Source organism: Dunckerocampus dactyliophorus, chromosome 17 (genome assembly GCF_027744805.1).
Source record: "Dunckerocampus dactyliophorus isolate RoL2022-P2 chromosome 17, RoL_Ddac_1.1, whole genome shotgun sequence".
In the NCBI taxonomy this organism is placed as follows: Eukaryota; Metazoa; Chordata; class Actinopteri; order Syngnathiformes; family Syngnathidae; genus Dunckerocampus; species Dunckerocampus dactyliophorus.
The window spans coordinates 18,147,944-18,163,132 of NC_072835.1; the positions used below are offsets into that span (position 1 = coordinate 18,147,944).

General features: G+C 42.9%; 1 protein-coding gene across 6 annotated transcripts in view; it reads left to right on the forward strand.

The window, feature by feature from the left end:
• Window positions 1-15,189, forward strand: part of ptpn13 (protein tyrosine phosphatase non-receptor type 13) — a 64,621-nt gene that overhangs the window by 12,071 nt on the left and 37,361 nt on the right. For all 6 annotated transcript variants that reach the window (XM_054756883.1, XM_054756886.1, XM_054756885.1 and 3 more), the window contains exons 3-7: window positions 98-264; window positions 2,280-2,345; window positions 2,437-2,622; window positions 2,921-3,008; window positions 4,678-5,289. In XM_054756883.1, coding sequence (XP_054612858.1) covers window positions 98-264; window positions 2,280-2,345; window positions 2,437-2,622; window positions 2,921-3,008; window positions 4,678-5,289 — 1,119 coding nt within the window. The remainder of the gene's footprint in view (window positions 1-97; window positions 265-2,279; window positions 2,346-2,436; window positions 2,623-2,920; window positions 3,009-4,677; window positions 5,290-15,189) is intronic.

Below are 15,189 nucleotides of genomic sequence, written 5' to 3' on the forward strand. Positions count from 1 at the left end.
CTTATCACTGTGTCTAGCCTAGTATTTACTTTATTGGATCTGTTTGGCTTCCTGATCTTATCTCCCATGCGTCAATTGTCTGTTTCTCCCTCCCCAGACCCTTCAGCGATGGGCTTTATCATCTCCCCATGGTCCCTGCTGCTCATGCCCTCCGGCAACATCTCCTTCACAGACGAGTATGTCACCCAGCAGGACCTAAGAGCCTTCACTGCCCCTGAAGTCCTGGAAGGGAACACTCTGACGTCTGTCTCCGACATAGAGAAGGTAGAATATGTTGTTAAAGTTTCATGTTAAAAGTATTTCTCTGGCCACAAAAACAGACTAAGTGATTGTTGGCATGTGTTGCCACAGACTATTTCAAAAGTATTTCCACTTAGCCCCAAAGTACGTAATATTGTGTTCCTTCTTTGGTGGCAGTGAGATGTTTCCTGAGAGCACACTCTTGGTTAATGACGCATAACACAAGGAATACACTGTAACCCTTAAAAGAGGACTCATTGAGACTGGGAAATTGAACATCTAAACCTTAGAAATTTGATGGGGGCCAGTCCTGAGGAGGTACTGTGCCAGACACATGACTCACCTTTTTTGGGCACAGCTGGCGATGGTCGGCCATGGGTCACCTTGCCTGGACACAGTGTTTGACCTCTACCCAGGGACGACCCCAGATGGGATCTCCGAAGGGTGCTAGACCTTAGATTTGACTTTGCCAGCAATGCCTTACTTTCCTTGGGTACAGGTTCGGACATTTACCCAGGGACCATGAGGGCTTCCAAGGGGGTCCCATATTTTTAAGGGACTGCAGCGAGCTCTTGCCTGGGCTGCGGCCAGCTATGGCTCACCTTTCCAGGGCACTCTCTGGTCTTGGAGACTGCAGCCGGTAACACCTGCACACATTCCCTGGGTATGGTGTCACACCGTCAGTGACCTCCAAAAGGGGCCAGCCCTTGGATACGTATGACTCGCCTAGCCATGGATTACATTTCTTAGATATAGGTTCGGACATCCAGCCGGGGACCTTCAGGCGAGACTTTCAAGTGGGCCAGGCATTTTTTGAGGGACTGTGGCTAGCCATGACTCACCTTACCAACATTACCGCCATCTGGGTAGCTCTCAGGGTTCATGTTCAAAGGATGCCATGCCTTACAAGGGGCTGTTGCCATGGGACACCTTTCCTGGGCATAGTGTCAGACCTGTAGCCAGGGACCTCCAGGCGGGGCCTCCAAGGGGTGTTGAGTGTTTATTTTTTAAAGCACTGCAGCTGGCCATTGCACACCTTCTCTGGGCACAGTGTCAGACCTCCGGCCGGGGACCACCCAGGCAGGACCTCAAAGATGCCCATGACTCACCATTCCTGGGCAGGATTTTAAAATATCTACCTGGGGGGGGGCTGGCCTTGGGGAGGGACTGTGGCCAGCCATGAGTCACCTTTCCTGTGCATCTCTTGCTTATTTTTCCAAAATTGATAAATAATGGAGTTTAAGTTATATGACATTTCTTTCATTTATTTCTATTTTGTTATACTTTATTATATATTTTTTTCATACTTAAAGGGGTGAATGATAGCTCATCACTGATTTTGTGCAACTTCCACAGTTGCTTCAAAGCTTTTCCTTCTTTTTTAACCACACCCCCTCTATTAGAGTGTTTGCCTCCGGTAGAGAAGCTAAAAGCTTGTATGCCTGCATTCCCGTCTCCAGCACAGTCCCACAGACCTCAACACACTTTTGTGCTGAGTCAGTTTTCCACCACTGGTCCCGTCTCTGCTGCCCCAGGAGGGTTCATTTCATGGTTTGCAAATCTAATCTTTTCCCCTCATTATCACATTTTGTGGGCAAGAGATCCAAGTTTACCTTTCATGTTTCAACACGCTGTTTCATTTTGCATTTGGTTTTATCAAATGTTCTCTGAGAGTGTGCGTGTGTATTTGAAATTTGTTGCCTGACCTCCTGCTTCTTGAGGGCCTTGAATGTTATGTTGCATTTCTTGGCCATGCCAGAGTTATTCTTTCCTCCACCAAGACCAACATTTGGGGGAAGTGAATTTGCTTCCCAGCACTGAGTTACAAGGGGAAAAAAGTGGAAAATGTCCTCCATTTCCGTTTTCAGGAAGCCATAACACAGATTCAACATCTTATGACTTTATTTAGACTTATGGCTTTTTTTCTTTAGAATAAAACACAGTATCTTGCACATAATGACTCGGCTCCCAGTTTATCTGACTGAATGCCCCGTCTTTGTGCAGTCTTTGTTGTTTATTATTGCTATTCTCCTGCACAGATGCACATGTACTCTTTGGGAATGACTCTCTTCTGGGGTGCGGATTACGAGATCCCCCAAAGCCAGGTAACTTCTACCAGTATTTCCATAACATGGGCTCCGTCATCTTCTGATTGTGCAGCAGCTTTAATGCCGTTGTTTATGTGTTTGCATGAAGCCCATGAAGTTGGGGGAACACCTGAACAGCCTGCTGCTGAACATGTGCGATGATGTTACGTTGAGCCGAATGTCGATGCGCACGGTGCTGGACATCTGCAGCAAGCACATTCGAAACTCAAGTTGTGACCCTCCCTTCTCTTATGTCAGAAAGCTGGTCCGGTTGGTGCTGGGCAGCCTTTCCCAGGTACGTAGTGCAATTTAGTTATTTTAAATAAGTCTTAGAGGTCCCACAATAGTGTATTGGAAGTGTGTTGGCCAAAATCTAGACAATTCAAACATGTTTTTAATAAGCTCGACTGAGAATGATGCCCAATGGGATACGTTGTGGTCATCTACAAATATGCATTTGTTTGAAATAACACGTTGTATACATGGCAGAAAACCTATAACCGTTTTCTCAGTAGAGGTTAAAGTCCTCTTTCAATTTCTCAGTCAAACATGATTTTAGGATGGATTGAGTGTTTTCTTTCCCTCTACCTCAGCTGGACGGTCTGCTAACCGACAGAGAGTCTCTTCCTGAGCGAAGTAAGGAAATTCGGGAGAGACTGAGAGGGAAAGGCTTACCTTCAGGTAAATACAGCACACTCCACACTGACTCACATTAATCACGATAAACCACAGTTAATAGTAGCCCAAATACAGGACAAATCACTTAGACTCTTGTTTGTGTACAATTCTAATAAGGTTAGTAGTCAGAGTAATTGTAAACAGAGGCTTGGCTGCAATGAATCTAATTAGGTTAACTGTTTTCACCTCTGGTTTTTAGTCATCAGTTGCATGCTCGTTTTTTTTTGTTTTTTTTTCCTGAGCGTGTGTGAAAGCAGTGAAAGTCCTTGAGGAACCCTCGCTCTCTACCCGAATCAGCTTAATTTTGGAAAATATGACCAAATCCTCCCAGTGGTTTCTGAGAACACTCGCGCATGTTTCCAGGCCCACGGAAGGGAGAGGAGCGCGCAAACATGGCCCAGTCGTCCCGATTATGTAAGCGTGGCATGGCATTGATTAGAGATGCATATTTTGGAGCCTTGAAAGCTGCTGGTCTCCTGTCTGCCAGTGTTTTATTTCTGTGAATGAGCTGCAAGCAGCACACTAAGTTCTTAAGTGCCCTCCCTCCCCTGTCGAAAAAATTTGATTCACTGCCTGGTGAAATTAGTGAAGGCCTCTGTTTCTTCATTGCCCATTTAAATGCTTGACCTTAAAAGAAAATCCATTCTGTGTTCTGTAAGCTTCTGTTGTTCCTAAAAAGATGAAGTTGAAGCTTTCTAGACATCTGATAACTTGTTCCCATTCATGAGCGCCTCATTGTCACAGCAAGTATTAATTTGAATTCCCTTGCAGTGGAGAAAAGCAGCTCCAAAACTATAATGAACTTGTCCGGGCCATTTTCCTTTTGCTGTCATTGATTTCAAAGTAATTCACATGTGTGGTGAATACATGTCTAAATATAAGCAGGTGCTCCTTACCACAAAAGGTTGCTAGTTGTGTTTGCTCAGGTACAAACCTTTTTGATCAGGCCTCTGTTTGGATTTTACAACCATTTTCCCATTGGGAATAAAATAAAAAGTCTGTTCCTGGATTTAACTGTCACCACCATTAAAAAGGCTTGATTAAAGAATGTAATAGAGATTTTTTTTTATTTTCATAACATAATATTCAACAACATTGCATTGTTAATTATATTATTTAGAGACATTTAATCTGAGAGGACACTGAGGGCAGCAAGAAAACGGGCCTTGCAGCCAAGTGGAGATTGGGGTGCAGAATAATGCTGCGTATAAAGCTTGAGAATGTCAGCATGCGTGTTTATTTTTGTGATTTCTTGGCATGCATCCTCAGAAGTTATCTACTCGTACTTGGCACGTTTTTGAAACGGTGGCTGGCCTTTCATTATCATGCATCCATTTTCGATGCCGCTTATCCTCACTAGGGTCGCGGGGGTATGCTGGGGCCTATTCCAGCTGACTTCGGGCAAGAGGCGGGGTACGCCCTGGACTGGCCTTTTACTATCATTGTTGACTTATTGTTGCTTATGTTGCAGCCAGGACAGAGATGTGCGTTCCGTTTCCTATATCGTAGTAAGCTCACTTGTGCAATCAATCATTTAGTCAACCATGATAATGGCTGGACCGCCATGGATTTTGCGGCATTTTAATATACAAAATAAAGGGGTATTGAACTTTTATTATCCAACATAATCTCTTTCTTGAGATGCTTTAACATGATGTTTTCTTTCTCTCAGGGAGGAGTGCTGCCCCCAGGGTGCTGGAGCGCTACCGGGCCAGGACTCAAGAGCAGGCTTCTCTCAACCGGGGCCTCAGTCGCTCCATGGGATCCCTGTCTACGCACGACATATTGAGGGGAGATGAATTACACTATTCCCACTGTGACTCGGAATGCTCCGGCGAACACTGCCCCAAACCTGTGTCTACCCAGCACCAGCACTCATACCCCCACTTGCACCCGTTTCATCCCCAGCAAAAAGGCCGACCCGTGGAGCTGGATCGGAGATCTTTACAATTCCACGGTGCTGACTTAAGGCCAGCTCAGACCAGGAACTCCTGGGCCTCCTCTGTGGACTTGGCCTGTATTGACCCAGAGGCTCTTCGCTTTGGAGCCTTGGAGGACGCACGCAGAGGCAGCAGTGCGCTAAGTACACAAACCATTGGCAGGATCAAATCGCCCTTTAGCGTGTCCAGAGAGAGGGACTCTCGCTATTTTGAATTTGGCGGGATGAAGAGCAGGAATGCCCATTACCTCTCTAGCCTGTCCGTTGGCTCAGGCCTCCCTGGTGCCTACGACAGGATCAAGGAACGGCAGAGGAAACTGCAGCTGTTGCGGCAAGCAGTGGACGGTGAGTTGAGCAAACGTAGTACTGTATCCTGTGTCTTTGTGTTAGTTTTACCACAATATAACTACAAAAGTGGATAGCTAACAAGTGAGAAGTCACATAAACTAGTTCTATTACTAAATAGCTAATTTTTACGTAAATGTGCAGTATCTCACAAAAGCGAGCACACCCCTCACATTTCAGCACCCATTTTATTCTATATTTTCAAGGGACAATACTATTTTACTTTTGTTCCGTTTTTTTGTTCAGTCAGCATCGATTATTGACATTTAGGAATCAAATAATAATTGTCAATGTCCACATTTCGATGCATCTAAGAATCGATTATTCCCCCCACCCCCAGTACCCACTTTTGTGAGATACTGTATCATACTGTATACTCAGCAGCAGATTGGCCTTGAATTCAGTTCTGACCAGTCAGATTTTTGCAGTGTAGAATATTTAATATTTGTTCTCAGTAAGCAGAAAAAATGTGCTTCAAAGATGTCATTTGAATCCTGCCAGGCGGGTGTAAATTCCTTGTGAAATGTATAACTTACATACCTTGTATGCTGTCAATCACACGCTCTAGGATTACTTTAAGTAGAAATACATGATGTTCATAGTTGAAGATTAAATGAAAACCGTATTTTAATCTTCAACTATGAATGTCATGTATTTCTACTTAAAGTAAAAAAAACATATTTCTTTGTTACTTTTCAACCTAACTGAAGCCTGTAGCAACACGCTTACACTTACACCCGTGTGCTTCTCACACATGCACACGCACAGAGGCGGAAATTCTGCTCACTATGCAAAAATGTCCTTCCATTGAGTGAAATCATCTCGTAGGTTAATATTGTGACACATTCAAGACTGATCATGTTTAACTGAAGGATTACGAGACACAGCATATTGTCACTCTATTAGTAGGGTAGTGCGTGGAAATCTTAGGCAGCGAATTAAGTTGCAATGTCATGATGGCCGTATGAAACTGCTGTGGGCTCAGTAAAGCACAAGACAAGATGCCATTCTAATTCTGGAGGGGGCATACAGTGACTTGTATGGCAAAAACGAGAAATGCATGGTTGTAGAAGTTGTTATTAAAAACGTATATACATACAGTAAAGTGACTCCACTCCGCAGATTTCAGCAATTATTTTATTAGACAATAATGGCTGTGTGCTGAGTTATTTTCAGTGCATGGTAAATCTATACTGCTATACAATGACCACCCTTTCTATAGTATTGTCCCTGGAAGATATACTGTACTAAAAGTGGTTGCTGAAATGGAGGGTGCACTTAGTTTGGTAAAGGTGCGATTAAAATGAAAAATAAAAGAGTTGCTATGAGAAAGAAAATGTCGCAGCTTCATCAAAATTGAACGCCGACATACTGTACCATTTTTGTCTGAAATTGAGTTCTCAAACACTACAAACAAGTTCAACGAGATCAAAATATGATGGACACGATAGCATGAAAACGACTATCCAGTGTCCAGTATCCATACAGCAACACAGTAAATTCCTCTATTGGTACCTTTGTCCAGATCCTCACCAAATCGAAATGGGGCTGTCCTTGGTCCATTTGCCATCCCTCCACAAGCTCTAATTTGTCTAATCTCGTTACTTTTTTATTATGTTGAAGTGACTGAATTGAAAAAGGGCATTAAAACACAAAGCTATTGGTTATATTTTTACACAGTACCTTTTTATAGTACCTACCTTTTTATATGTAGACATATCGCGTATAACAGATGGGCAAACTATTTCGGTTGCATGAGTCCGCCTTCTCTGTGTGCACTTCCTGTCACAGAGCTGATGAAGAGCCCTCAATAAAAGAGAACCATCCAGACAAATAAGAACATCAGTGTGGGTTGTATATCACGTTGATCAGGCCATAAAAGTGCAGCCAGGGCTGAAGAGACTGCGTGGCAGCACCGGGCCTTAGAGGTGAAAATTACACCAGAGGGAAGATCGCGCGTCCAGCTTTAACTCCCACGTGTGCTTCAGGCTGGGCGCTGGCCCGAATTTAAGTATGATTGGTACTGTAGATGCAGCGTTGAGATGGAGTTTGTGTGAGTCACTTGCGCAGAGGTTTCCAAGTGGCTCGTTGTAATTACAGGCCAGCTTAATTCTAGCTTACTGCGCTCCGTCACGCATGTAGCACGTCCTTAGCCCTCTCTCCGTATGTTTCTGACATCAACGCTGCATATTATTGAGGTGTAAACAGACTGGACACCATCTTTGTACCAAGAATGTGGGCACAAACAACACAGCTGATGAACGAAGAGCTTTAACTTCTTAGGGTCTTAAGGGCCTTTGTAAGGCTTCTGTCGGCCAGCTGGGCTGAGTCACATGTGGACAAAGAAGTCTGCTGCCCACTTGGAGTTGCAAGAGGGATTTTTTTTTCTGTCATAAAACAAACGGCCTTCTTACTCCTCTTCCTTCTCCTCCTCTTTGCTCTCCAAGCTCTCTCCAAACATCAGCAGCCTCCCTGTTCTCTGGCAGCTATTTTAAGGGCGCTGCAGCCACAGAGCTACGCAGTTCTTTTCTTCCCCGGCTGTGGCATCTCATTCACCACAGGTCACACCTCCCACTCTCTCCCTCTGTTTTATTTCAAGGTCCCATATTATACAAATTTTCAACAATTAAAAAAAGTCTCTGAGGTCCCACAATAGTTCGTAGGTATTGGAGGTGTGTTGTCCAAACTAGCCTTAATTCTGTAATTTACACACTTTAAATATGCTTTTAAAAAGCCCTTCAGAGAACATACTATTTTGTGTGCCTCTAGCTTTAATGGTAATGAGCTGTGTTTGTCCACGCCTGTCTCCGACGGAGTCTGTGACTCCAAGAGTCCAATTCGCTGTTTACACTGTAAATAACTCTGCACTTGTCTCATGTAATAGAGCCCATATATCAGACAGAACATTAAGAACATTAACACAAACGCAACACTAGCATAGCTACAGTATGTGAGCTCTGTGGCTGGCAGATAGTTGTCAGAGCGCCAGTCTTTATTTTAAGATGTGTAGTGAAGCCTTTTTCTCACAGAAGTGGAGCAAACAATAGAGGAGAGCTTGTTCTGCACCCACTAGAGTCACTACGAAATAGAGTCAGTAAGTTTCCATGCACTAAATTAGTCAGATTACTGAAATAACCTGATTTCTCAATTTTTCACAACTCAGTGCGATGTCCCTGTTTTATATGTACTTCTATCTCCACTGCAATTATTGGCCGTGCTTATGTTTCTTTCAGCGCAGATAAAGGTTTGGCTTTTCCGCTTGTCCTGTCACGTCACATATAGACAATGCATCACGGCCAGCGTTGCCAGGTTCGCTTATTTTCAACGACTTTGGGCTTGTTTTTGTGTAAAGATACCTGCAACTTCCCAGGTTCCATCCATTTTCTATGCCACTTATCTTAATTAGGTCGCGGGGGTATGATGGAGCCTATCCCAGCTGACTTTGGGCGTGAGGCGGGTTACACCCTGGACTGGTCGCCAGCCAATTGCAGAACTTCCCAGGTTTCCTGTTGTTTTTGGCTTGTTTTCGGAGAGCTAGCTGCTTGTTTCTTTCATGAGACCTGGCAACACGTTTCAGCTGCCAGCTGCTGCAAATATTGATGAGGAAAGACTTATACAAGCTATCAACTACGTCTCAGTTGAAGTGATTATGCAAAACAATTACCTGCCAGACACAACTTGCCCTTTATTCAATTTATGACCACCATCTTGACCTAGATGGCTACCAATATGCACAGAAACAATGCAGGTCGCTGCAGTGTGATGGCTATTTTTGTTGCATTCATATGTACTGTACTTTATGACTTTAATAGCCATGATCGACACAGTTGTCTGTTTTTCTCCACATTCATGAGTGAACCAGCAAAAATTTACATCCACTGAACATGGACACATATTAGCTTAGCTTCAAGCAACAACCACGGAACATTCACATTATCTTGAACAGCTACTAGCGATGTGCATACAGCGAAAATTTAGCAATTTGTACACAATCATGACCCACTTGGCCACAATTAATTGCGGGTTTCATTCCACCATGGAGACTGGCGTGTGTGCAGAATGCCGGCTCCGCTCCAGTACCACAGACATGCAAGAGAGAGAACTAGTTTCCAATCCCATAATGTAGGTATGTTAATCTTTTAAAAAGCCAAACACAATCTAATTAAGGTGTTTACATACGTGTTTAAAAGCTAGTTTTACGCTAATTCAATAATAGTTTTTTTTCTTTTAGTGCATGTAAACGTCCATCCATGCATCTTCTATTCCGCTTATCCTCACTAGCGTTGCGGGTATGCTGGGCAGGAGGCGGGGTACACCCCAGACTGGCCGCCAGTCAATCACAGGACACATCTAGATAAACAACCATTCACACTCACAACAATTCAGAGACAATTTAGAGTCGCTAGTTCACCTGACATAACCCAGCATATTTTTGGAATGTGGGAGAACACCGGAGTACCCGGAGAAAACCCACGCACGCACGGGTAGAACATGCAAACTCCACACAGAGATGCCCAAGTGTGGCCACTGTGTGGCCAACAAGGTAATCACTAGGCCACCATGTGGCCCACATGTAAACGTACTGACAGCAATTCCTTGATTGTTTGACAGCAATTTCCCTGTTTACACTGCATATCACCCACTCAGATCGGCATGGCTCCATTCACTATTAATACTTTTCCACTTGTAAAAGCCGGTACTAGCAAATACTGTATTTTCCTCCTGTCACTCCTGTACCGCTGAAAATTTACAATGTAAACATTGTTGTAAACACAGATTACAAGCTGCAGTAAAGTAGTTATGTTGTTTAGGCTATAGTTATCTGAATAACTGTTAATATGTTACGTCAACACACCACCTATTCATGTTACGTTTAACAGACGCCTATTTAGCCTGTTGTTCTCCACTTTATTATTATTACTATAACTTGCCTTTCAAGATGAAATGTCTGTTCTTGGTCTCTGATTTTATAAAATAAATATACCCCCAAAAATGCGACCTATAGTCCATTGCGACTTACGTATACTGTATATGTTTTTTTCTTGTTCATTGTACATTTTTGTCAGGCGGCTTATACTCCGGAGCAACTTGTAGTCTGGAAAATACGGTACATCCTTCTACAGCCGCAACTGAAGGCCTATTATATCATAATGCTGACTGAAAGCTATCTCCTTCAAATGTGGCCTTCACGGTTTTGCAGATTGCATAGCAACTATTTTTTGCGACCTCACATACTCTAATTCTTTGAGAATCTGGCTTTCTGTGTCTTTGGCCCGTGAAATGAGACTAAAATGACAAACGTGTGGCTTGACAGTGAAGGCCGTCCTCAAAAAATGTCATATTCCATCTCGAGTGTGGTGTTAATCTTGTTTAATTGGGCGCAGACCTTTTGCAGGGGATGTGTTCTTTGGCAGAGACGCTCTTTTTTTTTTTTTCTTTTTTCTTTTTCTCTTCTCCTCCTCTGACTCCTCTTATTCTTTCCTACAGGAAAGTGATGGCGCAGCAGTGGTCAGTGCTCTCAGGTTTCACCCACATGCATGTAGTCTCTCTGTGAATGTGTGTGGCTTTGCAAAGCATTCTCCACTCAATATAACTTAAACGTTATTGTGTGTGTGTGAGTGCATGTTTATACCCGGTCGCTTTCATCCTACACCATACCCCTCCTCTTCTGTCAACCTAAGGTGCTTCAATCAGTAGATATTTTCCAAGCAAATCTGCAGGCTGTAATTGGAGTCATGTGTTGCGGATGAGGGAATTCCAAACGTTATTGGACTTTTCCGGCACTTGGCAGTCGGTCATGTGGCTCAGAGCAGTGGCAGGTCCAGTTAGGACAGCAATATGGAACAGTGGTGCTGGAATTTAGCATTTGAGTGAAGGTACAAGTTCTAAATTGGCCTAATTATCTGGTACTTTGGCTTACTGACTCCCAAGGTCTGCACCAGGAAAGATTAGAGAGTCTGGTCTCCATCTTCACTGTACTCATGTTTCTTAAACAGATGCGACAAAGCCCCATTGTATGTGTAACCGTTTTGTGTAATAAACCTTTTATTTGATTTGTTTTGAGTGTAGGCTGGTGCATGCTGGGTTAGAGAGAGCTTTTAGGAAATAAGTCCGTAGAAGACATAGTGTCCTGTGTCTATTTCAAATAAAACGGCTGACCAATTTACAGCCATGCTGACGTAGTGTCAGTTACCTTTACACTGAAGAGACACAGGCCACCACAGGAAGTACGCTGTCCAGAATAAAACAAGGAACTCTCCCAATGCTAACGAGTGAGTCTGTTATGTGTTATTTATATCTAATGTCTTATTTTCTGTTATTATGGATGCTATATTGGGTAATAGGATGCAAAGGTGACTATAGGGGTGTTATTTAATGTCTAGAGTTGTTAAAACATATTTAGAAGGTTGTAAACTAGGAAAATTATTCAATTTATGAATAAAGAATTCTACTTTGCAGATTACTGTACGTTTGAGTCCCAGGGGCAGACTTTGAATGGGGCCAGAAAACTTTTAATAACCAGTTTACCAGTTTATGTCTCTTCTCAGCACGCTCGTTTTTCACGTTTGTAGCATTCAGAAGACGTGTGTGTGTGTGTGTGTGTGTGTGTGTGTGTGTGTGTGTGTGTGTGTGTGTGTGTGTTTTTAAAGCTTGTCGGGAGTCGCTAAGAAGGTGAAATAGAACCAGGAAGGTGCAGAGCAAATTAGGATAAGCAAATACTGCACAATAGGCACCAGAAGACTTCAGGGGAGGTGCAGCAGCCTGAGAAAAGCTACGAAAAACATGTTTTCCAATGAATAGATTTTTAGTTCCTGTTGTGAGAGTAAGGAATATATTCCAGAAATTTTTTTGGGGGAGTAGCGGAGGTCGTAACTGTAATATATCCTCTGAAGGGGTGTTCACTGTGCCACACTTTTTAAAGAAAGTCAATTCACAGGTCCATTAACAAAAGACGCTGTACTTCCAGTTAAAGTATGCCTCGTCTGTTTTTCTATCACACATGTGACTCCTCTAATGAATCAAGAGGCAAGCTTCCTCGCATGCCACATTCGATTATGCATGGAAGACAAAAAGTGCTGCAGAGAATCAGCGATTAATGCAACACGTCAAGTTGTTCAACAAGCAGAGCCCTGCAGTGCATGCACTGTTTGCCACTTCACACTCACTCACTAGGAAAAATGAAGATAACCAGCAAGATCTCACCATTAAGTTGGCTTTTTCTCTTATCCCGCATTTGCATTTAAAGGGATAGTTCGGACTTTTTTTGTATGACATCCCCATCGGCATTGTAGTCCATTAACAGCGACTTACCCCCCCCACTGATCAGATTTCTGTGATGAAGAACGTAGTTGTGCTTAGTTGCTGGGGACAATTAAGTAAAGAGTTTGGCTTCTCAAAACAATATGCGTTCAAAAGATTGATAGATTTGCATTACAAAAATGCCTTCTCAAAAAAAAAATAATCAGACCTCGGTGTTCTATTTGTCTCCCGCCGTATTCCTGCGCACTGTTGCCTGTGCATTCCTGTGTATGTGACGAAGACGCTCGCATCTACTTCTACGGAGCGCCACGGACATCTTGTTTACATATGTGTTCCACAGCGGAAGAAGATGCCGCATGAATGCACAAGCGACAGTGTGCAGGGATACGGCGGGAGACAAATATAACACCGAACGTTTTGTGAGGTTAGATTTTCTTTTTTTTGAGAAGGCATTTTTGTGATGCAGATGTATCAATCTTTTGAACGCATATTGTTTTAAAAAGCCAAACTCTTTACTTACAGTAATTGTCCCCAGCACCTAAACTGAACTACGTTCTTCATCACAGAAATCTGATCAGAACTGGACTTAGGAGACCAAGTGGGGGCTAAGTCGCTGTTAATGGACTACAATGCTGATGGAGATGTCAAACAATTTCATGTCAAAAAATCCGAACTGTGCCTTTAACTGAGGAACATTGGCTGTGTTTGTTTTGCAAGTACAGTCCTAATTGTTCCAACACCATATGTCTGCCAACTAACCAGCAATCATTTTAAGGGATTATTTAACTCAAAACTGACAAAAGTTTCTATTTTGTCCATTTATTTGCATGACCACAGTGTTTTTGACCGTGAAAAAGACCAACTTTTGGGATTTACTAGAAACAACAGTGACAGTTTGCATTACATTTACTGCATTGCTACTGTGCCTAACAGTTGCATTAATTACTTGCATAGGTCCTAGCTCGCACCAACATTACGTAGTGTTTTGGAAGCTCCTGCATGTTGACGTGAACAGGCATCCTTGTGACTCAGTGTTGGCGCCTGTACGTGAAACTTTCCAGCTTGTACTTGGTCAGTGTCCTGCAAACGCACCCAAAGATGCACGTTGGCACTTTCTCAGCGCTCAAGATGACAAAGAAGATTTTCAACAAATGTATCCCATCAGAATGTGAATGATTCTGTCCAAGGGTTGTACTGCCATGAAGTAGTTGTTAAATACTGAACAGGGGATGTTTTAAGTGACATGTTGATGTAGTTCATAGCCATAAACGCACCTTCCTCCATCCCAGTCACTCCTGTTGTGCCCACCGCCAATGTGTGACTGTGGGATGAGTGAATAATAGGTTCTCAGTGTCTAGTAGGGCGCTATATAAATCCAAATAAATTATTATTTTGTTTTAGTTCAGTTTTTGACTACCAGTACTTACGTTTTTTTTTTTTAAATAATCGCTAAATGAGGACTAAAAACATGCAGGAAAGAAACATTGTACAGCCCTTACATTTCAGCAAGCTTTTTATTACAGTCTATCTTTTCAAGGGGCAATTCTATAGAAATGAAACTTGGCTATACCTTAGAGTAGTCAGTGTATAGCTTGTACAGCGGTATACATTTACTATCCACTGAAAATGGCTCAACACACAGCCATTGTTGTCTAAATAGTTGGCAACACAAGTGAGGGGCAAGATAATTGTGTCTTGCCTAGACTCCAGAATGGACTGCAATAGTGGTGCCAGCACTGGGGGAGCTGTGGTTCAACATAAGGTTGTTTTGCTGAGGAAGCTTAAGGTGAATTTGATGGCCCTCCAGACCTTACCCCAAATAAGCACCTGTGGGACGAGTGGAAGAATTCCATGCCCGAGAGGATTAAGGCAGCGGTAGATAACCATGGTGCTCACACTAAATAGTGACACTTTCAACACAATTTGTCCAATTTGTACCCTGTGAGGTGTACTCCCTTGTGTTGCCAGCTATTTAGACATTGAGTGTGTGTTGACTCATTTTCGGTGTATAGTAAATCGATACAGCTACAGAAGCTGTACATGGACTACTCTAAAGTACAGTTATCCCTTGTTTACTGCAATATCAATGTGAATGAACTAGGATCCCGTCTTTACAAATGGAATATTTTTGTAGTTATAGCGTAGAAAAATTGTTTGCAACCTTTTTAACATTAGAGCCCTCTGGACATGAAATAACACCCCTATAGGCACCTCACACTTGTATTATTATTATATTATCGTAGACATATTAAGAGTAAATAAGCCATTTCAGATATAAATAAGACTTGTACTTGTGTGTGTTGCTAAAAATGTTTTCCCTAGGGGAGCTGAGTGGCGGGCGGCCAGGAGGTGATGTCGGGGGTTCAGAGTTGTGTGTCAGCTTGGTGTGGGTTACAGTAGCACAGTTATTAGGGTTTATTGTGCCTGTTGTGAGATAATTCAAACCTGCAATCAAAGCATGTTGTTCCGCTGATCAAGTCTGCTGCTTGTGTGTCTCACCGAACATTACAGCAACATTACTGGCAGCTCGTGATTAGCGTAGAATGCTACGTATCATTCACGACGCCTTTGAATGTGTCTTCCGAAGCCATTATGTGTATTGTAGTGAATTTAAGAACAAGATGTTCTTATAATGCAAGA